The sequence below is a fragment of the Cordyceps fumosorosea genome, assembly GCF_001636725.1.
Source record: "Cordyceps fumosorosea ARSEF 2679 chromosome Unknown scaffold_3, whole genome shotgun sequence".
Classification (NCBI taxonomy): Eukaryota; Fungi; Ascomycota; class Sordariomycetes; order Hypocreales; family Cordycipitaceae; genus Cordyceps; species Cordyceps fumosorosea.
The window spans coordinates 419,525-444,114 of NW_017387303.1; the positions used below are offsets into that span (position 1 = coordinate 419,525).

Consider the following 24,590-nt stretch of genomic DNA (forward strand, 5'->3'; position numbering starts at 1 on the left):
GTCACCTTCCCCTTTGCCTTTTCCTCCTTCCTCCCTTCTCCATCATTCTCACATCAACAAACATTCCGCCTCAGGACTTCCAAATCAATCCCAACTATCCATCTGCAATCGAGTCTTCGTTTTGACTCGGTTCTATTTCCGCCTTTGACTCATTTCAGATCGCCACATCGCCTTGACGACAGCCAATTCCATCACAATGTCGGCCTCGGCCCAGAACGAATTCGATGCTCTGCTCGACCTCTCCGAGTATGATGCAAACTACCAGTCTCCCTCACTCTCGCCCAACATGAGCACCAAGCCTGGCTTTGCCAGCCCCATCTCCGACATGACCCCCCCGCCCGTCCCGTCGACCACAACGCAGGCCATGAACGGTCCCAGTCACAACTACGACATGTACCGCCAGCAGACCGGCTTCGTCCCGGGCGCCCTCGCCAACACCATGGCCGTGAACCAGACCAACAATACTGGCTACCAGGACTTTGGCAGCCTCGACTACCTCACCAGCTTCTCTCCCGAGAACGACGTTTTTGACTTCAACACATCGCCCTCCCAAGCCACTCTCGCCGCCTCTGAGCTCGACATGGACTTTGACGCCTCGAACACGAATCAGTTCTTCACCGTCAACCCTAGCAGCATTGAGCAGCCCCAGCAGCAAGCCTCCGCCAACAGCTCGCCCGGCCGTCTCTGGCCCGGTGCCCACACCCAGGCCGCTGCCGTCGCCAAGGCCCAGGCTCACCAACGCCACATGATGCAACAGTCCCAGAGTCAAAAGGCTCGCGGCAAGGCTCCCCAGGCTACCGACCCGATCGTTGAGCAGAAGATTACCCAGCTACTCAACAACATGCGTGCCAAGCCTGCCTCTGCCTCGGGCGACTCGCAGTCTGGTTCCTCGAGCATGCCTCGCACTAAGAAGTCCGAGGAGGACATGGACGAGGACGAGCGTCTCCTCGCTAGTGAGGAGGGAAAGAAGCTCAGCTCCAAGGAGCGTCGACAGCTGCGCAACAAGGTCTCGGCCCGTGCTTTCCGCTCCCGCAGAAAGGAGTACATCACTCAGCTCGAGAGCGAGCGTGACAACAAGGAAGACGAGGTCACCCGCCTCCGCCAGAGCAACCGTGCCCTGATGGAGGAGAACAAGCGTCTGTCTGACCTCACCCGCATGCTTCTCTCTTCGCCCAGCTTCTCCAACTTCCTCGATCACCTTAGCACCAACTCTGCCGCCATTCCCCAGGCCCCCATCAAGGTCGAGGCCCAGCCCGAGCAAGAGCAGGCTCAGATTCCCAAGGATACCAACCCCTACGGCAACCAGTCCCAGCAGCAGATCGGCATGGCGATGATCCCTGAGCAGAGCATGGACTACTCGATGCTGGCCCTCGATGGGTACAACTTCCAGCCTACCGTCTTTGTCGTGGATACTCCCGAGATCCCTGCTCCCATTGACGCTGGTGTCCTTGCTGGCAAGACTTCCAACTTTGTCGAGTCCTTTTCTGAGGAGGAGAAGGTTGATGCCCCGGTCATCGAGCGCCCCGTCAAGCGTGAGACTGTCGAGCCCGCTGAAGCCGCCGTCGTCAACGAGGAGTTCGAGTCTGACCCTGACTACGCTCTTTTCCATGCCCAGCCGTCTACCCCTGCCAACGAATCGTCTGTTTCATCTGAAAGCCTCTCTCACATTGATGTCTTTGGCGGCATCGAGGCTGAGAAGGTCCTGTCCCGCTATGAACTTGTTGATGTCACGGAAGTAGAGCGCTCTTCTGCCTATGCCATGGCTCGTGTCCAGCACATCGCCGCTAGTGCCGAGTCGGTGATGGCCAGATTAGAACTCCTCACCCGGGAGTTGTAACTGGTTTACGACGGATTTGATTTTACAACACAAAAGATTTACAGCGATCATGGCTTCAGCAGAGCGTTTCATTTGTACGACATGTACTGTGCATATTGGGGAACCGGGCTACTGGGATAACGGGACTGGCGCTTGGCACAAGCATGAGCTTGTTTTTTTCTATATATATATATTTACTTGAGCATCTATATCGTTTGTATAGATAGAACCGCGAGGGTACACTACTCAATGAGAGCGAACAGACATATTGCAACTACTCTTGAACCCCGTGATGCTATTTTTATCTATATTTGAGGCTTAACGCTGACCCAACTCGATGCGGGAAACGTCTGTACTCGATGCTGGGTGAGTTTCACGGTGATACGTCTTGGCCCGTCGATCATGGCGGTATGACCCGCCGCCCCTTGATGGCCGTGGCTTGGCCCGTGGTTGTGGTGGCACAGCATGAGCTGGCCGTCATTACTCGTCCGCGGGAACTAGTTAAATAAATTATAGCAAAGTTCATGCGCTGTATTAATAGCCGTGAAACCGACCAAGCAGCCGTCGGGCCCAAGGGTGATCAGGCCCGTCGCAAGTGTTTCACGTCCGCAAAGCTCCGGCTGTTGACTCGAGGGTGTTCGGCAAGTTATTTGATTCTGCTCGAGCCACCGAAAATAATGGTCAGCATAGGAGGACCTGGCTTATTAAAGTGGGAAGTTTTTTGCGAGTATAAGTAGTCGGGAGTGGCCATGGCAGACAACACTGCACCGTGCGAGGGTGTTTTGGTGGTGGCCCTGTCGAATGAATGAGAAAGATGCTATGATAATTATATAAATAACCTGTCTCTACCAATACTCTGTCTCATCGAGGAAAATGGATGAAGAAATAAATTGCAATTTAAAGTGAAGATACCGGCATCGCTCACTCAGCGCTCTGGAACCATGCCACCACTTGGCAACAAATACACACAAGCGACCATGAATGCATCCTCGGGCTAACGGTAGTAAACGTACAGTCTAGCATGGCATCTTTCCAGACTACTTTTAATCGCATGCCTTGCACTTGTGATCTGCCTCCTTGGCCCTGCCCTGCCGACCAACCGCGCGCTTGCAGGCAGCAAGCGCCTTGCTCGGCAGCCCCGCGACCCAACCCGCCGCGTACAAGACGAGGCTGAGGGTGCCAAAGACCAGCAACGGAATGACCGTATACGTCAAGAAATCTACTCCACCGTCATTTCCCGTTAGCATGTATTCTTACGCATCTACAAAAAAAAGGAAAAAAAAAAGACGGAAAAAAACTTACACACTGCTCCCCCCGAACGCCGCACCACCTCGTACAGCTCCCCACGCATCACCGCCGCCGCCACGGCCTCGTCGCGCCACGGCCCGACCAGCCGGAACTTGGTGTTGAAGTTGGGCCCCATCGCCCAGGCGTACAGGCACCTCGCGTCGCGGCGCGCCAGCACGCTCCCCAGCGTCGGCGCCGCGCCCATGTCCAGCGCCAGCTGGTACGCGTAGCTCTCGTGGTCCACGCCGCGCCTGTCCCGGAACAAGTCGTACCCGGCGCGCGCCCGCAGCTTGTAGTCCACCTCGTACCCCTCCACCGCGTCCCCTGCCCGGTGAGCGACGACGTCCCCCGGGAGGGAGCGCTGCAGCAGGCGGAGAACCCACAGCTGGGCCTGGAGCTCGGCGAGGGGCGGGATGGCGCCGATGCTGGGCCGCACGAAGCCGACGTAGGCGACGTCCACGCCGGCGGTGGGACAGTAGATGCCGCGGCCGCCGGAGGTGGCGTCGTCGAGGGAAGGGTAGGCGCCGAGGGAGTGGTCGAGCATGTGGAAGGAGGTGGCGTATCCGGTGGCGAGCACGACGACGTCCGGAGTCACGGTGGTGGCGTCGGCGTCGGAGAAGTGCATGATGCCGGAGGACGGGTCGACGTGCGAGGGCCAGCGCCGGACGGTGATGGTGCGGCCGTCCGGGTTCGGCCGGATGGGCACGTTGAGGATGCGCGCGCGGAGACGCTGCAGCAAGGACGTGGAGCGGTGTCCGGCGGAGAGGTACGGGAGTGCGCGGTCCGACTTGCACATGAAGACTGCATCATCATTAGTCACAAAACACGGACAGAACGGGGAAGATGGGGGAGGACTTGCGAGAATCGAGATGCTTCCGGTCCTTGCTCATCTGTCCGACCCATTGGTCCGGACCCTCCTCGGTGCCGCTGATGAGCCAGTGCATCCAGCGCACCCAGAGGTCGTACGCCGCCCACGGCAGCGGTCCGCGCTGCAGCAGCGGGTGCGCGTACGCCGTGTCGAACAGGCTGGCTATGGACGTGTCGACCGGCTTGTTCTGGCGGGTGCCCTCCTTGTGCGGGCGCCCTCCCGGCGTCGGCGTCGGGATAACCTGTTCACTCCATGTCAGTCTCCCAGTCTCCAGAATTGGCGGTGTGTGGTGGTTCGTGCCTTTGGCGCACAGAAGAAGCCCTCCCGGTGGCACAGCGTCACCGACGCCGTCGGTGCCGTCACGGCCAGGTGCGCCATGTCCATGCCCGTCTCGCCCGCGCCGAGCACCACCACGTGCGTGCCCTCGCCTAGCTGCGCGCGCGTCTTGACCTCGGACGAGTGCAGCACCGTCGTCGTCGTCCTGCTCAGGAGGCCGGGCACCTCCGGGATGCGCGGCAACACGTTGATGCCCGTGCAGATGGCCACGGCGTCGCAGTCCCACGCCTCCACCACCGCCGCGCCGCCGTCCGCCGCCGTCGTCGTCACCTCCACGGTGTGGCCGGCCGGCAGGCGCCGGACGATGCGCGTGACGCGCGACCGGCACCGGACGTGCGGCCACAGGCCAAAGTGCGTTAGGTAGTCGCGCAGGTACTGCACGTACACGGCGGGCGTGACGAAGTCGGGCGCGTCGGCCGGCAGCCGAAAGTCGGAGAAGGCGGTCAGGTACTTGGACGAGACCAGCTGTTTACCGTTGGTCATCAGTTGTGAAATGTGCCTCGGGGTCAGAGGGTCTACTCACCTCGGCGTCTTCGTAGACGCGCTGCACAAAGGTGCCGCCGACCTCGTCGCCGGCCTCGAAGAGGCGCACGTCGAGCGGCGGGATCGGGAAGAAGAGGTGCGCCGTGGCCAGGAACTTGAGCGTCGCGATGCCCGCGGGACCGCCTCCAACAACGGCGACCTTCATAGCTTTGCTTATTTGAACCAGAGGGCTGTATGAAGCAAGGATCGTGTGTGTGGGGAACCAACACGGACAGACACAACGGTGTAAGTGGGATTCGTATATTAGGACAGAACAAAGCAAGCCCAGCACATGGTAGCTTTGGATATCTATATATATATATATATACATATTGAAGCAAGCTACGGCACTATTGTCACGTTCACCTTTTGACGGGCCTCCGAGGAACAATGTCGTCGGCAGTGGCGCACAGAGTGTCGCCACACGGCCCGGCACTTGCTAACTACTACAAATTATCGACCCCAAGGAAAAGAGGTAGATGAAAGAGCGCAAACAATACAACATCCCGCCAAAAAAAAAATGGCAACTCCTGCGACGAGGCACAGAAATCTGGCCGCGCGACCGTCGGGTGAAGGCCACACCAGATCTCGCGAAAAAGGGTGGGAGGGGGAAACGAGAAGGGAAGCAAGTCTGTGGTAGGTTCGCTACGATGATACAACAACGTGCCCGATGTCATACCCTCCTGCTGATATAACGTTGGAAAAAAAGGTGGAAGTGGCTCACAGCCAGCTGCTTTTGTTGCTCCGAGGTCCTCTTTAGTTTCTGTTTTTAGGCTTGTAAGGAACATAAAGACAACAACGTGGGGTGAATAAATACTAGGAGGACTTCCAATTAAGGCCGCTCGTCGTCAGTGGCGCCTGTTGACAGCCACCTTCGGGATATGTGTCTATTGTTAGGGAACAAAGGAACAACAAGTGGGAACAGGAACAGGAACAATGTGGATGAAACGAGATTCGGCGGCGCTACACGAACCCGCCGAAGCTTCAGCTTGACGCTCGCAAGTGTTTGCCTCGCCACAGCAAACTTGTGTACAAGCCGAGCATTGTGCACGAGATCTAGTTGCCTGTTCACAAGGGCGGTGAGATTGCCGTAATGCATTTGTATTATTAGGGTATGTACATTTTTCAACCCCATCTTGTGGTATCATCCTGCATCTGTTGAGCGCGCGGCTCTAGTTATGAATAAAAATGCATACCGATCATGCCGTAATGCAAAAGACTTGAACATGAAGCTTGTAGAAAGAGATAAATACTGACGGCTGAGACGACCCGCATGGGTTGAGATCCGACAGCTACCAGCGGGTCAGTTACCAGTGAGGAGAAAAGGTGATGAAGCCCATGAGGACACCAGAAAAGACACCGGTAACCGGCACAGTGATGAACCAACCAAGGTAGATCCATGAAACCATGCGCCAGTTGATGGCGCGCCAGTCGCCGTTGCAGAGACCGACGCCGACAATGGCGCCGGTGATGCACTGAGTAGTCGAGACGGGCAGCTCGAGACGGGTGGCCATGATGACGGTGATGACGGAACCGAGCTCCATGGAGAAACCACGCGACGGCGACATGAGAGTGACGCGGTTACCCAGATTGCGCATGATGTGGTAGCCGTACGTCCACAGACCGATGCAGATACCGGCACCGCCAAAGGCGAGGATCCAGCGGGGAACGTCGGCCTTGAGGGGAACCACCTCGGTCTTCCAGATCTGGTAGATGGACGCGTAGGGGCCCACGGCGTTGGCAACATCGTTGGCGCCGTGGGTGAAGGAGGCGGCGGCGGCAGTCATGATCTGGAGGAAGGTGTAGAGGAACTCGGCCTTGTTGTCAAAGTGGCGGGCGTGGGCGTGAATCTCCTCGACATCGCCAGCAATGACCGACTTTTCGCTCTGGGAGCCGACAATGTCCTGGTCGACACCGCGGAGGACAGCCCACTTGAGCCACCAGAAGGCGACGGCGGGAGTGTACCACGCTCCGTCGGGCTTGGGGCCGATGAGGGACTTGTGGCTGGACTTGGGGACCTCTTCCGTGGAGACGTCTGAGACGGCCGTCTTTTCCTGCTGGCCTTCAGCCTCATGCTGGCCCTCCACATCGCCGGTGACAACGGCAGCGTTGCGGTTGCGGCGAGCGTCGAGCTCCTCGCGCGTCATGTGGCCCTCGTAGTAGTTGCGGACGATGCCGGTAAAGTTCTCGGGAGGAGGGGGCACCTCGCCGCGGCGGAGCAGGAGGGGGCCCTGGAGGATGTGCCACGTCTTGAGCTGCCAGTCCTCCTTGATGACGACGCGGTACATCCAGGGAACGAGGAAGATGGTGATGAGAAGAGCGAAGCCGGCGCCGACACCGACGATGACACCGGGAATCTGAGCCTCCGTCAGGGCGACGTTGTAGTCACCACCCTTCCAGATCAACAGCATGACAATGAGGGACGAGGTAAGCCAGAAGTAGATGGGCACGAGGAAGAGACCCTTGGCGGCAGGGTTGGCGCGAAGCAAAACGCCGTACTTGGTGAGGAGGAAGATCATGGCACCGAAACTACCAGACAGGATAGGGGCAATGATCCAGGCAAGGAAGACCTGGACGACACCCTGCTTCAGATCAAGGGAGCCGTCCTTGTGGTAGCCAACCCAAGTGATGCCCTTGTTACCCAGAGCACCTATGCCCATGCCGAGAACACCACCGAGGATCGAGTGCGTAGTCGAGACAGGCATACCAAACTTGGTCGCCATGGTGAGGTAGAGGGAGGAGGCGGTGACGGCGCAGACCATGCCGAGCATGAGAAGAGCCGGCTGGGCGGAAAAGGCCTTGACGTCGACGACCTTGGTTCGGATGGTATCGGCGACACGGCCACCTACACCGAGGGCTCCGGAAAACTCCATGAGCGACGCGCCGCACATGGCCTGTAGGTAGCTGATGGAGCGGGACGAGACGGAACTGGCCCACGAGTTGGCGACATCGTTGGCACCAATGTTCCAGGCATCTAGGAAGGCGAAGATGGTGCCGACCGCCAGAAGGTAGTCGTACTGGTGCAGAACCATGTTGGCGGTTGCTTCACAGGAGGTGGCAGGTGAGTGCGGTGGTTGTCGGTTCTTTTAGAATCTTTCCAGAAGATCAAGGAGGAGAGTGAAAAGGAGCACCAGGAACTCGTCGGCAAAGGCCGGTGTAAAAGAGAACACTACTATCGAGGAATGACCTGCCAGAGAAGGAGTAAACGCGCCAGCCAGGCGAGGATGAGTAGACTATTTAGCTGAGATGGGCCAAGAGCCAAGGGCGCCGAACATGGTCAAGTCTTTCTCTTCCGACCGGCGCACAGCTTTACTCGCCAAGACGCGGACCTGTGCCTGCTATTGCAACCAATACATCCTACTGGCATGAGCAGAAACGCAATAGGAGCGTCCGTTCCAACTGTAGGGATGGTGCCGGTCGGTTTGGTGTGTGTGGATGATGGCGGCGGGTAAGCTGGGGCGCTGTGGAAACATAGGAAGCTGGGCGCCAACGCAGTAAGAAGCTTGACAGGCGGTCATGCCAAGACGAGCTGGTGTCCTTCGGTCTAGCAGTGGGAAAGAAGAGGCAGAAGCTGCAGCGAATTCAGCCACGTGGTTCGCGCTGCTATGAAGGCTCGGTCGGGGGCCAGCTCTTGGGTGAGGCAGACTGTGCTTGTCGCCGGGTTTTGTGTGCATCCCTCTCGCCGTAAATTTCGTCATGGCTTTGCAACTGGGGAGAGCGGCCTTGATCTTGTACCTGGCTCTGCAGCCATCAATATTGACTATGATACTTCCTGATGAATGCTTGAATGTTGGCTGGCAGGCCCGCGGCTAAACAACGTTGGTGTTTGAGGACAGTATTGACCGAAACTAGAGGTCTATTAAAAACCAGAACAAGGCTCATTTGCTCCAATTGATGATTGTTACTGACGACCACTTGGCTTCAATAGCTGCACCACCAGCAGACCAAGAAACAGTGGCAAAATGCTGAGGTGCAGTCATGGAGGCCTTGAGTGGCCCCAGGTTGGCCGGTAAAATTACCCCAGCCAAGACATTTCCAACAGCATCTTGTAAGGTAGAGTAGCACGTGGACGAGTCCGTAAGATGTTTTGATCGACGGGCTTCTAAAGTGAGAAGCGCCCCGTTAGGGGGTGGCTACGGTCGATTGGGTGAAGGCAGCGGAGGGGGGCGGGATACTCGCTTGCGATGTTCACAAGATACTGGAACGGGCGGTGGTTTCAGAGAAGCCGTAGCATACTAAGATGATGTTTTCAAGCTACTAAGGGATTGGGGAAGTTGGGAGGTTGGAGCAAACGGCGTGGTTCCTTGCACGATGCATCAGAGATGAGAACTGATAAGATGGCTGATAACGATGGCAAGCAACAGGATTGGTAAGCACAAAGGTACCTATGTATCCCTATCCGTATATGCACTCAATTAACCAGCCAACCTCCAAGAAACAGGTATTTGCTTCCAACAACGGAATCAAGGCACCTGAGACTCGACACGGACGAAATCAACCAAAAAAGAAGCATCTGAAAGAAAGAGACCGAAATATTAGCGCATCGCACCCATTAACTCTATCTTTTACGTTGGCGCTAATGCCAAGCCACCATCGCGCGCCATAACTGGTCGCCTGCGAGGCTTCCCATCTCCAACTGCAAAAGCTGGAACCCGCCAAGGTGACCAGACGGCCATTCAATTTAACTTCACGCTTCTTTCGAAAAGCCACATCAATAGGTCTATCCAGATCTTCCTCCTCTTGGCTGGCCAATCATGTCCGAAGACATCTACACGTGCGTCCCTGTTTGGCAACTGGTCTCTTTCGACAGCCTTTCCGACAAAATAAGCTGCTTTTCGGCAGCTTGCTGCACCATCTTTGTATTTCCCTCTCAGTTTTTCCTTGGTCTCCCCCCCCTCCCCGTCTGAACCTTTTTTCTTCAAGAACAATCCCTCTTCTCACGGGAATAATACGCTCACGTTTGCGGATCGTCCGTTGTCACGAACAGCCGAGAAATTCGCGTAGCGCGTCCCGCGACAAGCCTCAGAAGGAGTCTGCCCACCAACTCATCCTTCAAAGCCGGAAATCTTCAACCGTCGCCATATTTGTTGACAAGCCATCCACAATCGCGGATGCTGGCACGTTGCTCGCCTTCCTGGTCGCCGCCGCGAAACGCCTCAATTCGGCTGACGCGTCTTGGCGGCGCGTCTTGGCAGGCCACCCTTTCCCCACGTCCGAGTCGTTGCCGTTGTTTCATTCTATCCGCCTTCTTTCTGTCCAACGCCCCGGACACCGTTGTTCCTCATTTCAGCATCCCGACTCCAGCTTACAAGCGACCGGAGGGAGGAGGGTGAAACTGACGAGAGCCCACCCACCTTTAGCAATTCTCAAAGTTAACATAAATGCAGAGCCCTGATGGAAATAATATCCAGCGGATCATGAGAATTCCGCTTGTCTTACCCGATGATTGGTTACAGAATCTATCATGGACAACCGTCATCACCGGCTGCATTGGAGAGGAGATGCATCAACGACGGCATATCGCGCTTGAATTCTCTCTTCAAGTATGTGGTGGATGACTTCTAATGTAGTCTAGGGAGAAGAGTCATCCTTGTGGCGAACGCAATCAGCCGTGCGCGGAAACCCGGCTCAAGGCCGTACGCCGACAAGTAGTCCTCGAATTTCTACCTGCACACGTCCTACGCGACTTCAATCAGGTTCGATTCATACCCAAAGGTAAACTTGTGCGTCTCCTGCACCTGCCAGTGGGCCTCATTATCCGCATCCCCAAAAAGAGCCAGGGCGCGAGCGACAAACTTGTATCTACCCGGAGGAGCATACTCGCCAGACTCAAGCAGGCCCTTGAACACAAAGACGTTCTCTTCATCCCCACGACCCTTGTAGTTATGCTCGTAGTCGGCGATCACTCCGATAGACTTGATGCCTGCAACGTCAACCAGGCTCGACTCAGGAACGCAAGCCTTGCCGATGCTGAGCTTCTCGTCGGTCTGCTTCGGGCAAATGTCCAGAGGCACGACGTGGACTTCGATTCGCGGCGTTCCAACCTTGATGTCGAAGATGGCAACGGGGTTGTTATGGATGGTATCGGCGGGCCACTGGAAATTCTCAATGCGGCCGAGCCCTTCCTTACCCATGGACGGAGGGTCTGCCACAACGACTGGAGTATCACCAATCTTGTTGTACCTCATCTTAGCCGGCCGATCCCAGTTTCGAACCGAAACGTGGCCGGCGAAAGGGATGACACGCATTGAGCGAAGTGAGCCCGCCACGCCAAGGTACGGGACCGTCAGCGCTTTGCTAGACGAACCGGTCTCCTGGATCTTGATATAGCCAGACCACACTGGCAAGCGGTTGGGGTCAGCTCCCTCGGGGTCCGAAGCCGAGACATCGACGGAAGTCGACTGGCCGGGAGTCAGGGTAAAGCTGCTCTGGCTCAGCTTTATCTGAGCCGAACTCTGGATGGTTTCGTCCTGCTTTATACCCCAATCGCCTAAAGTGTAAATCGAATCGGAGGCAATGCTGGAGAGCTGGTATTTCACATCCGACTTGGCCGTGTTGGTGATTTTCAGACTCAGCTTGGGCACCCGGTGATCGGTGTCATTGAAGGCGAGGCTGGCAGGCTGCACAAGAGTCGTGGCGTGCGCGGCGTCCCAGGCTTGGATGAGGCCGCCGCCCTGGAGAGCGACCGAGTAATTGGGCTCGCCTCGCGGCTCAGCCGTGGACACGAGAAGGGATTCAATCAGTGCCGGGTCAAAGGTGCCTCTGGCCTCGGCGACGAGGGCGATGATGCCCGCGACAAGCGGTCCCGCGAAGGACGTGCCGCTGTTCTTGCCGTAGCTACCGTCCGCGTACGCAACCGGCACTTGCTCGCCTGGCGCACCGACCTGCGGCTTGATGTCCAGCTCCGCCGTCGGCCCGGACGCCGAAAGGCTCGCAATATAACCTTGTTCCGTGAAGGAGTTGACACTGATGACGCCCCGGCCGGACGACGGGTTCATGACGTTGAACAAGCCGTTGCTTTTCTCGTTACCGATCCCAACAACGCAGGGGATGCCTTTGGCGACCAGACGAGAGACGACCATAGCTGTCGGCCGCTGTGCCCAGTTGCCGCCCTGGTAGCCGAACGAGGATACGATGACTTGCATGCCGTCTTTTTCGGCCTGGAGCCAGGCAGCAATGATGCTGTCCTCGGCGTGGGTAGCCCCGCCGCCGATGCTGTAGGCTCCGATCGTCGCGTTGGGCGCCGCGCCGACAAAGCCGTCTTCTTCGCTATATCCGGCCAAGATGCTAGCAACGATGGTGCCGTAGCTATGAGTAACGATGGGCTCAGGCTGGACGGTGTTTCCGTCAAAGTAGCCTCCGAAAGCTACCCGACAGTTGGGGCCGAAGCAACCACCGAGGGCCTTGATTTTTGTAGTTGACCTAGAGCAGATGTGAGTTTCCCAGACGCAGACACGATCATGCTAATACGCGTAATGATGAAGAAGATAAAACTCACACCAGTGTCAACAACGCCGACCTTGATTCCTTTGCCAGAGTATCCCTCCGCGTGAAGCTTGTCGACCTGCGTCATGAGATGGTTCCACGGCGCCTTGCCATCGGTAGCGCGGCGACTGCCACGCCTCTGCAACTTCTCCTGCACTTCCTTGATCTCTTCTGTCGCCTCTGTGGGGAGCGTCACAGTCTCGACCGGCCACACGTTCTTGACGCCGCTCTTGGTCTTCATCTCAGAAGAGAAGTTGCTAGCCTTGCCATCACTCCCACCAGGCAGCTGCGCGGAGAGGCCGAAAAAGGTGTCGGAAGTGTAGTTATGGCGAACAGTGCCGCCCAGGCTCTGGATCTCTTGTTTCAGAGACTTGACATCGCTGAGGCTGTTGCACTCGACGATGAAAGCGCCCTCAACAAGGTTGGCCTCGTTCTGGGTTGCTCCTGCTGCCTGGTTTGTGGCACCGATGGCCAAGGCTTTGGCGAAGATCGGCAACAAGGCCGATAAGAGGTAAAGACGGGTCATAACGAGTGTATTCAATAGGATAGTGGAATGAGTGTGGTGTTGTAAGTGTCCAAGAAGATTGTGAGGATGGAAGTGGTCTGAAAGGGGTTACTGGAGGGTCATAAATACGTCCAAGATTCAACGCCAAGGTTAACCCTATGTATTAAAGCAAGTTACCAAGTAACAAATACCAGCATTTTGCCCATAATTAGAATGTAAAAAGCTTCTCTTTAGCCTTTGTCCCTCATGAGAACATAAAATGAGCCTTTTTTCTTGGAAGTGCGGGTTCTCATCTACGCGCCATGGGTTTATGTGACGAGGACTTCCGAGCACATGGAGCTTTCCTAGGCACAGCCACAGGTATAGTCAGACTTTGACTCTTTGTGGCCTCGATATCGACCCGAGGGGGTCGCTTTAGGGCGTCAAGAATTCCAACGCCAAGCCGGGACTTGTCATAAACCAAGTCTTGTCTTGAACCGAGTCTTGTAATGAACCGAGTCTTGTCATGAATCGAATCTTGTCATGAACCTTGAAGGTACATGGCTGTTATGAGGGATGACTAGTGGGATGCCCTTGCTCAATCTTTCTGATCGCTATAGCTCAGTGTTTAGTCTGGGGATCCTTCTTCCCAGGCCTGGGTATCCTATGTCAGCATGGGGACCGATAGACCTAGGCAACCACTCGACTAAAGAGATTAAGATATGCAGTAATGGCAACCCGTGGCTAAACATCCATAGCATCTAAGATATACGCATAGGTCCGTGGTAGACAAAGTGCTGCTATTGATCTGGCGTCAACTGACGCTGGAACGCTACCAGACTCGTCCGCCAAGGCTCAAAAGAGAAGGCACGACTTGGTAATCGCGCTACATCGCGGCCGTACCCTTGCCATTGCCTGATTGAAGCGTGGGATGGTGAACCTTAATATTAAAGATAGTAAGAGGGTTATTATAGATAGTATGAGCTGGCCACTGGAAATTCTTAACATGACTAAGCCGTTCCTTGACCATAGACAGAGGGTCTATTATAATAATTAGAGCATAGCTAATCTTATTGTACTGTATCCTGCCTAGTCGCTTTAGGTTTCGAACCGCAATGTGGTCAGCGAAAGGGATAAGCTTAGTAGTTATTAGTTAACGATGATTACTTGCATTTACATAGTTGGTATGCAAATTAGTATCACGCTGTCGTGGATGCTAGCTACAGACAATTTGTACGTTTTAATATATTGAATGCATAACCCAAATTGAGTCTACTTATGCAGGATTGTTGAGCAAGGAACCGAGTCGTACGCATCGAATCCAGGCTCGAATTACGGGCCAGGTAATTTGAACGACTCGTGCCTTTAACTTGTGCCAGTCGTGTAACGAATAGATTTGTCAACCTTGGTTGCTACATCAGCCGTTTTTATTTATAGAGAACTCCAGAAGCCCTTCTCCTTCCTTGTCCAACCCCAACCAACTTAGACACTCTTTTCTGTGTGGCCCAATTGAGCCATATCCATTCATTTGCCCCAGCCATCACGACCTGAACAGCCCAAGCATCCAACCCGTAGCCGCAATGAAGTCAAACGCGATTGTCTTGACCGGCCTTGCCGCCCTCGCTGCCGCCGGCCCCACGGCGTCCAAGGCCGATATCCGTGTCGACACCAACCGGGACGGCATCGTCGACGTCGACGGCACCTCGGACCAGGCCGGCAAGGACACCTGGAGCGACGCCTCCGGTGCCATCTTCCTGCCCAACATCGGCGACTCGGGCGACCGCTGCAAGAAACTGCATACCGGCTTCGACCTCCCGTTTGACCTCGGCAAGCTCTACGACACGCTCGGCACGTGTCACGACGCGAGCGACGACACGCAGCGCGCGCCGCAGAACCTGGCACCGATGCTCACCGTGCCCATCGCGGGCCTGAGCGACGACGCCACCGGCACCATCACAGTCGCGGACGAGAAGTCGCGTGCCCTCGTCCGCGTCTTCCGCAAGGACGGCAGCAAGTGGGAGATTGTCAACAACGACACCGTCTTCAAGGCCCAGGACCTCAAGCAGGGCCTGACCCTCGGCGTGGACGCGCGTGACACTCGCCGCCCCGAGTGGGACGGCCGGGTCAAGATCGACTTCAGCGTCCGCGACGGCCAGGCCGAGTCCAAGGACAGCGTCATGCTGCGCGTCGCGCCCGTGCTGATGCACCACCACCGCCAGGCCGTCAGCCAGGTCTTCACGTCCGACTTTAACAGCTTCAAGGGCCAGATGAAGACCTACCTCGACACCATCCTCGATGGCATCCAGGCGAGCGTCAAGGCCGCCGGCATCGCCGGCGGGCTCACCCGCCTCGCCACCAAAGAGGCCTGGGCGCAGGACTTCTTCGAGCCCACGTACGCCAGCATGCCCGGGCCCAACGGCACCGCCGTCGCGATCCGCGTCCTCCTCGAGGCCCTTCACGACCCCTCAACCTACTCCACCGCCGTCCTCTACACCACCCTCCGCGGCGACGGCGTCGGCGCCGTCGCCCCGAACCGCCCGACCGACCTGTACAGGCGCGGCCCCGACTTTAACGCCGGCGGCAACCTCGAGGCCATCCCGCCGTACGAGCTCAACGGCAAGAGGTTCCCCGCCGGCCGCATCATCGTCGGCGGCGACCGTGACCACCTGCCCAACAGCATGGACTACTTCGCGGCCCAGGAGATGCAGGCGCCGCTCGTGCTCGACTCGACCTGGCTCACCGTCAAGCACGTCGACGAGATGGTGCAGGCCGTGCCGGCCAAGACGGAGCGCGGCTGGGCCATCATCGCCATCGACCCCGCGATGGGCCTCCAGATGCTCCGCGACGCCCAGGCCGCCGGCCACGCCAGCGCCCGCGTCATCAGCCGGCCCGCGCCGGCCCGCGCCGGCCCGACCATTGACAACTTCCTCAAGAAGGACTCCAACATGGTCGCCACCGAGGTCGCCGCCAAGGCCATGGAGGCCAACCTCGAGATCCTCAAGCGGGAGACGGGCATCACCGACGCCGAGATCCACCGCGTCCCCTCCCTCATCAGCCGCTACGAGATGACCAAGACCTACCACGAGTGGTCCGGCCTCCGCCGCCGCGGCATCGGCGCCCGCGACGAGGCCTCCGAAGCCGCCCTCGACAAGGAGTTCTTCGACAAGTTCCCCTCGCACGTCTCCGACGACGGCGACTACGACGACGAGCCCGAGGCCGAGACCTCCACCGAGCAGCGCCGTCAGGCCGCCGGCGGCAAGAAGCCCCCGCGCTACAACTCGGTCCTGCCCAGCCTCGTCAACGGCGTGCCCCTGTCCGACTCGCACTACCTGGCCCCCAAGCCCTTCGGCCCCGTCATCGACGGCAAGGACATATTCGAGGAGGCCGCCGCCGCCGCCTACAGGAAGGCCGGCTTCACCACTGTCGATTTCCTGGAGGAGTGGAGGATTCACACCAAGGCTGGCGACCTGCACTGCATGAGCAACACCTTCCGTGATACGTCTGCGCAATGGTGGTAAATGGCCAGGGGATGAGAGTGGTGACGAGAGCATCGACGGAAGTGTTGCCCGGCCGGGTCAAGAAATGGTGACAGACGCCCAGTTCCGACCGGAAGCGGCCGAGTCGGACTGCTCCCAAGGCCCTGATGCTGAGTTTCTTTCTTACTCGTTCTGCTGACTCGACGGGGGCGGAATAAACGCCTGCGGAGTGCTCTATAGGTTAGCCTAACAATGTACTCTCCGATTCAAGACCAATGATCTGTATTCGAGTCAGAAGGACATATTATAAGCCAGTAAAATTCCTCTACCAGCTCTAGGCGAGTACCTTTTTCTAAGTTGCGACATACATGTGTAGAAAGGGAATTTATAGGCACAAAAACGGCCTTAGCAGTACCCCTACTAGCGTGGTACTTTATTATAACTTATTAGGGGGGCCTAGTCAAGTCAATGTAATTTTCTCGAGTTGTGAATTTATGTATCCGCAGACTGACTCAGAGCGAGTAAGGAACTCAGCATAAGAAACTCAGCATAAGACACTCAGCATAAGAAACTCATCATAAGAAACTCAGCAACTGAAATTACATCCTCGTCTTCTTGGCTGGTACAGGGCTCGGAATTTTGGCAAGACGCTTCCGAGATTAGCCTCGTCTTTGCCACACACTGTGTATCGAAGGGTTCCCTGGGGGACGACCTGGCGCCGGAGAAAAGCCCGGCCAGCGCACTGTGAGAAGCCTTAATTTATAGCAGATGGCAGATGATTTAATGTCTGCTGCCTCCCTGAATTTATTCTTCTCAGACACTAGCCAGCGCCTTTGACCACATGGAACATGTCGTAAGTCAGCAAAGTGATACATTTGTACCTCCCGTGAGCTTCCACGGTGCCGTCTTGGCAAGAATCACATGACAAATTTTATAGAGAATTAATCGTCAGTATACGCTCTTGTTATCACGTCAGGTTTCAGGGTTGGTAAATACAGCCTAGCTGCATGCACTGAAAAGTAGGGATTCCTTTTCATGCACCGCCTTTGTGCATTCAGATGTCGTCAGGGTACTCTTTTTCGTTTTATGCGCTAGCTTGTTACTAAAATAGTGCTTGCGGCTGACCATACAGGTCGGCAATATGGGATGAAGGAAGCAACCCCTGAGAACGACAGTGTAATCTGCTAATTGCGCATGTCTAGTACTAGGATTGGCATAGTCCTTTGCCACGAGTCCCTCCTCGAAATTAGCAGTATAAGCCGTCGGATGAAACTAGGGCAAAGCGATTATCTGGCAAGATTGCCTGCCTCTCGAGAGACCTTGGTACATCGTGTCAAAGACGTTTCTACAGTTGTGCAACGTCCTGGGGATCTTCAACGAACGACTTGATGACGGGGCGGGAGGCAAGAGGAGCAAGCCCACAGGACTGTTGTAATCACAAGTGGATAAGAGGCCCGGTATCCTGGAGAAAAGACACACCATGTCAAGAGCGATGGGTCTAATATGCCGTCTCCCGGTTACAGATGCGGCATGACACGGGCGGAAAGCTACAACCCTCCGATGTGGGATGCCGCGTTAGAGGACGCTGGAGAAGAAGAAGAAGGGAAAGAAGAAGCACATCCAGGTTCCGGACTGATTCAGAAGCATCTTCAGAAATTTGACACCCAAACTGCTTCTAAAATCATTTCTGTCAATTTAATTGTGTACGATAGAGCAGTTCAGCCAACCTCTGTGCACTTTCGAAACTGAAGTGAAAACCACCCACCCCACCCGCTCAGACACATCATCACCTCACCCATCCATGAACTAACGCATCGCTCTGTCATCAAAATCCGTACAGAAGCGGGGAAAAGACCACAAGAATCATGCCTCCTCCACCAGACCTCTCTTCCTATCGCCTCAGCGACGCCGATTCCCAGCGCATATTCCAAGAGCAGATCCTCCCGGCCACCTTCCCCGCCTCCGCCTCCGCCTCCTCCTCCTCCGCCTCCGCTTCGACGCGCCGCGTCCCCCTCGCCGTGCTCACCGTCGGCCAGACCGGCGCCGGCAAGACCCTCCTCGCGCCCGCCATCCTCCGTGCCCTCCTCCTCTCCTCCACCGCCCCGGCCCCGGCGCACCTCATCGCCGACACCTTCAAGACGTACCACCCGTCCTACTCGCACCTCCCGCCCGCGCACGCCTCCCCCGCCACCGGCCCGGACGCCCGCCGCTGGGGTGGTGCTGGCCGTGCCGGCGGCGCTGTCGCGGCTCGGCGTGCTGAGTCGCTTCTACGGCGCGAGGCCGGAGGCGCGCCCGAGGGGGGGGATGCCGCCGCGGCTGACGCCGGTGCGCGTGCATGACGACTCGTACGCCGGCTTGCTGAGCGCGGCGGCGTTTCTGGACGAGCAGGGCAAGGCGGACCAGGTGCTGGTGGTGCGTAGGGGGGGGCTGGTAGCGTATGGCTGGGAGCAGGGGGGGGCGCCGGGGATTGCGAGGGCGGTTGAGAGGGAGCGCGGACGACGGCTGACGGAGGAGGAGAGGAGGACGGCGCTGGAGGATGTGAGCGTCTTGGAAGCTCACGAGGACGCCAAGGAGCAGCTGGAGCAGGTCAAGGTGCTTCTGGAGCCGCTGATGAGAGAGCGTGCGCAGGATGAGACGTATCCTGCTCTAGAACCGTTGGATTTTGCGCAAAAGGACGGAGACAGGAGAGCAAGCAATGTGCTAAGATTAGGTTATGCGTAATGAAATGTAGCTACAAATGCATGTTGCTGAAAAGTGCATCGGTTGTTCTTGCAATTGTTTGCTCGCCCCATCCCATCCAGATTATACGTTCAAAAATTTGCTACTTGTGTTCTTCAGCTCCGCCAGAACCTGAACGCGGCCGTCTCGGGCGCCGGTTGCCGGTGAATCGTCCCCGTGTGTACACGGTTGCTTGCCCCGGCGATGAATCTTGACTATGCGCTGCCTCTTTCTGGACGTCGTCGCCGCCACGCGTTGCACCAAATTGGCCCTGCCAATCTGTGCATAGCTTTCGACGGCCAGCGGATGATAGTCGATGATGCTGGAGAGTCGCTGCGGCCGGCTCTGCTCCAGCACGTCCGGCAGCTGCGTCGGCAGAGGCCGCTCGCCCTCGTCCTACAGGGCGGTCGTCCGCGCGTCGAGCCTCTGGAAGAATTCGAGGTGGCTGGTCGGTGTGTGGAACCAGTCGTGGCAGTACGCGTCGGTGGAGGTGATTCTGTCGCTGGCCTTGATCTTCATGCAGCGCAGGATGAAGTCCTTGGCGTTGGCGGACGCCTGCTCGCAGTCGGCGCTTACGGCGTCCAGCGTTTTTCCAAGAGAGCTTTGGTCAAGTCGGGCCAGACCATCGATCCCAGGGAGTCCGCAGCCGGACACTAGCAGCATTGAAATAACACCAAGCGACCAGATGTCAGCAGCGGCGGTTTGCTCCTCTCCTCTCAAGACCTCGCTGTACGGTAACAGTCAGTAGCTGCGGTGGGCGAGACGACGCCAGCTTACGGTGCTTGAAAGTTTTGCGTCCCAACGTTCGTCTTGAGTTTGTTACTGAGGGGCAGTGCGCAGGATCCAAAGTCGGATAGCATAACACGCTGGTAGGCAACTTTTGGGGAGCATGCGAGAAGTATATTCTCAGGCTTGAGATCTCTGTGTATGATATTGCGTTTGTGAAGCCAAAGTAGGGCTCGAGTAATTTGTCGCATCAAAATACGTGTGTCAAACTCCGGAATTATGTCATGTTGGTTAATATACGATAATAAGTCACCTCCGGATGCCAACTCCGTGAAAATGTACCTGTGACGTTAATAAATCGTCGCCATGACATACTGTTGGCTCTTACAGGGTATGCGGGGACCACAGCGCGTCGACGTAGGTTAGGATGTTGGGCTGCCGCAATAGTTAGTAAATGTGAAGAACAAGTCCCAACAAACGCACATGTTTCAGTCGACGCAATATTTCGGACTCTTGTAGCATCTTTTGAGGCGACTGCTGCCGCCCGCGGACACCTGCCTGCTTCAAATTTATAATCTTGCATACCAGCTGCTTCCTGGACGCTGTCTTGACGGCGAGGTGGACGCACCCTTGGCTCCCTGCACCGAGCACCCGGGGCAGAATGGTGTATTTCTCTTGGAAGAGCTTTTACAGTCAGCGAAACTCATACGTGGTTAATAATTCCATGGCCGCCAAAGTTACCTGCGCACCTGTGACTCCTGCGCCTGTAGGGTGCTGAGTGGCTCTTCTGGCGCGAGCGCTTCCTGCTTGAACAGGAACTGCCAGTACGGCTGGATTGTGATTACGTCGCCATCGGCCAAGAGATGGCCCGACGAAACTTGCCAAGAGTCTCCAATGCAGAGACCATTTACGTAGGTCCCGTTGCAGGACTTGCGATCTCGAACGTACACATGACTTATACCGAGTTCGTAGAGGACGACGTAGACTTCGCAGTGCTTTCTCGATACGTAGTTCTCAGCGTCTTGACCAATTAAAAACGAACTGCAATATATTAGATAGATACCACTTCCTCGTCTAGGATGCTCACTTCGCCCGCTCGTCTCGCCCAATCTTGAGTATTGTTCTGTTGCTCAGCACAATTTCTTCTGTGCCCTGGTAAGCGAGATCCACACACTGCGAGCCCTCGAGTGTTTGCAGATTGTGCTTCGGAAGTGACTGACGGCTAATGTGAGGCTGAATTCGAGAATCCGTGTGGTAGAGGCGTCCTGCTATGTGCTTGGAATGCCCTATCGAAGCTGGGGCGTCGCCTCGATCTACAAGCTGCATTTTTTGTCGCCTGATGCCAATCCAATGGCGTGTAAGTCGGTGCGCAATGTTCTTTAGTGCTCTTGAAGCGGCACCATGTAGAAATTCCTTAAAACATGCACAGCTACCAGTGAAAGGAAACGACAGAATGGAATTACATTTGGAATCGAAATAACAAGAGCAAACGCAGCAGACTGGCAGCGGACAGTCGACCGCACCGCCAGCTGCCACACGCAAACGTCTCTCGTCGCAGCTCTTCAACCTCAGGCTTCCAGTGGCACTCGCGTTTGTGTGGGTGGAGCACCATCTCTGCGTCATAACAGCCCCGCTAGCCAATGAACGGACGAGGGGGTAAGCCAAAAACAGGCGAGCACCCACACGTGACGCTTGGGGGTTTTGTGCCCTACTGAAAGTAGCTTAATCGCCGGAAACTTCGCCCCCCCCTCCTTCTGAGTTGTTCCTTATCCAACAACGATTCTCATCCCAGGACAAGTGAGTGCTACCAATTCGAGGCGACGACAACGAGGAAGCTTGCGTTGGAGAGCCAATTGGAAGTGGCTCTCTGTGCAATGCAAACTCTTGTTGCGACTAAATCAATCATGCGAAGCCGAGCTAACATTCCGCAGATTCGTCGTTCAAGATGAGAGCCAAATGGAGAAAGAAGCGCGTCAGGCGCCTTAAGCGCAAGAGAAGAAAGATGAGGGCCAGATCGTAAGTGCTTGCAACCGTTGTCGGCGACCTTGCGCTCGACGCTAACTGCTCAAAGGAAATAAACGACTCGCACTTCTACCTGACTTGACGCATCTTTCATGAGTTTACGACACGCTCCCATGGGCATATGTTACGACGGTTCAGGAACTGTCTCTGCCGCGACCACAAATCCTCGCGAGGATTTTTTTTAATCAGGAAATTCACACGGGGAATGGCACGACGGCGTTACAGGTAGCCTCGGAGTTTCGCCCAATGGTGCGACGGATGGGTAATGGACAAGAAAACAGTCGGGTACCAGTCGGCGTTTTGAGATCGCCTCGAGATATGAGCAAGCTGCCATACACCGCACGTTTTGAACGCATCGCGTAGCTCGACAACAATTCCAGATTTGCTCTTGAAACAAACATCGTTGACCTTGGTGCTCTCGTGACCTGCAAATTGATGATCTGACCCCCGCGCTGCAGGGCAGGGGTAACCTGGTGCGACATTGACCAGACGGCCAACTTGAATGTGATCTTCGTATCTACAGCTCTTATTAAGCCACACATCCATCTTGTCCTACTTCTTCATCTTCAATTTCTGTAAATTTTCTCCCTGCCATCACAGGACCCTGGTAACTCATAAGCTAGGTAGGTAGTGGGGTACCAAGTTTAGTTCTGTGGGGCGCTCACCGGCCTGACCAGTGCGGCCCGTCAATTTTCCTCCAAAGGCTGGGATCTAGAAAAAAAAAGTTGGAAGCCCTCACCAGCTCATCCGCATCAAGCTCATATCAACGATTTGTTCGCCATGGCTCGAGCAGACGGCAAGAAGCGCAAAGCGCCAGCGGACTCAGCTGTAAAGTCGACCAAAAGGGTCGCCGTTGATGGTCGTCCAACAAAACTCAAGGTCACCAAGGTGATAGAGTCCGGGTCTCAGGTCCCCTTATTCTGTATGATACCATTGCAAGCCTTACAACCACGGCCTTGGAAGCTAACTTGCATAGACGACGCACCTGAACTCGAAGTGCCAGCCGACCTAGTCTTTCACGAACGCGATCCGAAAAGCGACGAGCGAGCCAAGCAAGTGTTTGAGAGGGAAAGAGTATGGACCGCGCGCTCCCATCCCGTCATGAATTATACCCTTCGCGAGGTAGAAGAACCAGGTCTGACATACTGGCTCGGCATTGTCGACCCAAAGACTGGAGAGGTCGAGCTCATCCGTTCGAAGAGGGCGGAGTTGACTACTGTTGTACGTGCTAGAGACAGGCCCGCAGAAGCCACGGAGGAGAAGGGCGCCAGTAAGAGCATGCTGGATCTCAAGGCGGACCTCAGTCAAACTTTCGGAACGAAAAAAGCCAAGAAGGCCATCGAGCAGCGCGTACTCAACGCCATCCCATCACAAAAGAAGGCCAACGGCCAAACAATCGAGATGGACGACGCATCTCGCGCCATTCTCCAATCAGTTGGCGAGAATGTTGCGGACATGTCCACCCAACAGCAGCTGCAGGCTGTTGTCGACGAAGCAAAGCCTCGGCCGATTGCCAACGTGGATGCGGACGACATTCAGGACGTCTACGCCCCCGGTGCGATCATTGGCGACGACATCCTCCAGATGCTGCCCATCCGCGAGTGGCAAGAAAAGGCACGCCGCAAGGAGAACATCCAGACGACATCACGATACGTCGCCGCGCGCATCAGCGCTCTCGCCGCCAACGACGCCGCCGAGGAGCGCCTGCGGGTGCTGCGCTACCTCTCATTCGCCCTCGCCTTTTATCGCGAGACCAAGTCCAGCAAGAAGCGGGAGGCGAGTGTCCCGACGCGCGAGAAGCTGCGCGAGTCGCTCGCGCCGGCCCCCGAGGCCGTCATCGAGAACCTCCGCCGCAAGTTCTCGGACCGCGGTCAAATACGCAAGTTCCACACGGAACTGCTCATCACGCACATTTGCGCGTTTGCGTGCATCGTGGACAACTTTGAGGTAGCCACGCATGAGCTGCAGCTGGACCTGGGCATCGACGACAAAACCATGAACCAGTACTTCCGCGAGATTGGTGCGCGCATCAAGCCCGTCTCGGGCAGGGAGCACGGAGGCCGCGCGACGTCGGTTGCGCGAATGACCCTGCCGCTCGAGTTCCCGAAGCAGAGAAAGATGAAGCAGAAGCAGCGCAGATGAAAGCGGCTGCAGGCGACGTGTGCGTATATGCAGAGAGGGAGGACGCTTGTGAAGGGGGAAAAATTGCATTTGCATTGCAGAACGGGGAGACTACTGCTCCACGGCGTTTGAGAGAATTGCTGTTTTGAGTTATATGTGCAGAATGCTTGTAAAAAGGGAAAATGGCATTTGTACAGCAGAAAGGGAAAAGCACTGCTTCACGGCGTTTATAGACTTGCTCTTTTACCTTGGGACCTGTCGGAATGATGATTATATTGAACACCCAACTGACTTCTGTTTCCACGTCAATGCTGGTGATGATTCCCTCGAGAGCGGGACTGGGGTACAGGTAGGTGGCGCTGCTGGTGCTGCGCAAGCTTACAGCCGCCACCATGTCGCCTTTCGGCTACTAACTTTCTCCTCATCAACAGTGATGACCATGACCATGATTTGTCCATTTTCCATGGACAAGTAAACTGACGGCGGGAAAGCCACCGAGCTAAGATGACGGCGCCGTCTCCGGGCCCACCTTGTACGCCTGGGAGGCAAGGTAGCCTCGGCTCTGGGGAACTCATTCCGTGGGGGAAGGCGGTTCTGTCGGCAAGATATAAAACATCCCCCTTGTCAAAGTTCATTCGCATCGCTCTCATTGACTTGAAGTCCCGCTGGACCAACCAATTTGAAATTTGTAGATTATAATTACTGGTTGTATACCACCAATTCGGCCGT

General features: G+C 56.2%; 8 protein-coding genes across 8 annotated transcripts; 4 read left to right on the forward strand and 4 right to left on the reverse strand.

Moving 5' to 3' along the window:
- Nucleotides 1–196: 196 nt before the first annotated feature.
- On the forward strand, nt 197–1,837 carry ISF_01822 (bZIP transcription factor, bZIP-1; the record flags this gene model as incomplete). Its single annotated transcript, XM_018845429.1, has 1 exon — nt 197–1,837. The coding sequence occupies one exon, from the start codon at nt 197–199 to the stop codon at nt 1,835–1,837; it is 1,641 nt and encodes a 546-aa protein (XP_018707152.1).
- A 1,022-nt stretch (nt 1,838–2,859) lies between these two features.
- On the reverse strand, nt 2,860–4,995 carry ISF_01823 (dimethylaniline monooxygenase; the record flags this gene model as incomplete). The annotated part of the gene is made up of 5 exons (XM_018845430.1): nt 2,860–3,035; nt 3,119–3,904; nt 4,017–4,212; nt 4,314–4,772; nt 4,831–4,995. The coding sequence occupies 5 exons, from the start codon at nt 4,993–4,995 to the stop codon at nt 2,860–2,862; spliced, it is 1,782 nt and encodes a 593-aa protein (XP_018707153.1).
- Nucleotides 4,996–6,136: 1,141 nt separating this feature from the next.
- On the reverse strand, nt 6,137–7,861 carry ISF_01824 (Phosphate transporter; the record flags this gene model as incomplete). The annotated part of the gene is made up of 1 exon (XM_018845431.1): nt 6,137–7,861. One exon carries the CDS (start codon nt 7,859–7,861, stop codon nt 6,137–6,139), a length of 1,725 nt encoding a protein of 574 aa, XP_018707154.1.
- Nucleotides 7,862–10,507: 2,646 nt separating this feature from the next.
- Nucleotides 10,508–12,840, reverse strand: ISF_01825 (Peptidase S8, subtilisin-related protein; the record flags this gene model as incomplete). The annotated part of the gene is made up of 2 exons (XM_018845432.1): nt 10,508–12,232; nt 12,328–12,840. 2 exons carry the CDS (start codon nt 12,838–12,840, stop codon nt 10,508–10,510), a joined length of 2,238 nt encoding a protein of 745 aa, XP_018707155.1.
- Nucleotides 12,841–14,378: 1,538 nt separating this feature from the next.
- On the forward strand, nt 14,379–16,316 carry ISF_01826 (Protein-arginine deiminase; the record flags this gene model as incomplete). The annotated part of the gene is made up of 1 exon (XM_018845433.1): nt 14,379–16,316. One exon carries the CDS (start codon nt 14,379–14,381, stop codon nt 16,314–16,316), a length of 1,938 nt encoding a protein of 645 aa, XP_018707156.1.
- A 1,823-nt stretch (nt 16,317–18,139) lies between these two features.
- Nucleotides 18,140–18,995, forward strand: ISF_01827 (zeta toxin family protein; the record flags this gene model as incomplete). Its single annotated transcript, XM_018845434.1, has 2 exons — nt 18,140–18,599; nt 18,709–18,995. The coding sequence occupies 2 exons, from the start codon at nt 18,140–18,142 to the stop codon at nt 18,993–18,995; spliced, it is 747 nt and encodes a 248-aa protein (XP_018707157.1).
- A 393-nt stretch (nt 18,996–19,388) lies between these two features.
- Nucleotides 19,389–21,044, reverse strand: ISF_01828 (Protein kinase-like domain protein; the record flags this gene model as incomplete). Its single annotated transcript, XM_018845435.1, has 6 exons — nt 19,389–19,719; nt 19,770–19,913; nt 20,107–20,153; nt 20,202–20,402; nt 20,468–20,759; nt 20,806–21,044. The coding sequence occupies 6 exons, from the start codon at nt 21,042–21,044 to the stop codon at nt 19,389–19,391; spliced, it is 1,254 nt and encodes a 417-aa protein (XP_018707158.1).
- A 1,476-nt stretch (nt 21,045–22,520) lies between these two features.
- Nucleotides 22,521–23,882, forward strand: ISF_01829 (RNA polymerase I associated factor; the record flags this gene model as incomplete). Its single annotated transcript, XM_018845436.1, has 2 exons — nt 22,521–22,662; nt 22,717–23,882. The coding sequence occupies 2 exons, from the start codon at nt 22,521–22,523 to the stop codon at nt 23,880–23,882; spliced, it is 1,308 nt and encodes a 435-aa protein (XP_018707159.1).
- Nucleotides 23,883–24,590: the final 708 nt, after the last annotated feature.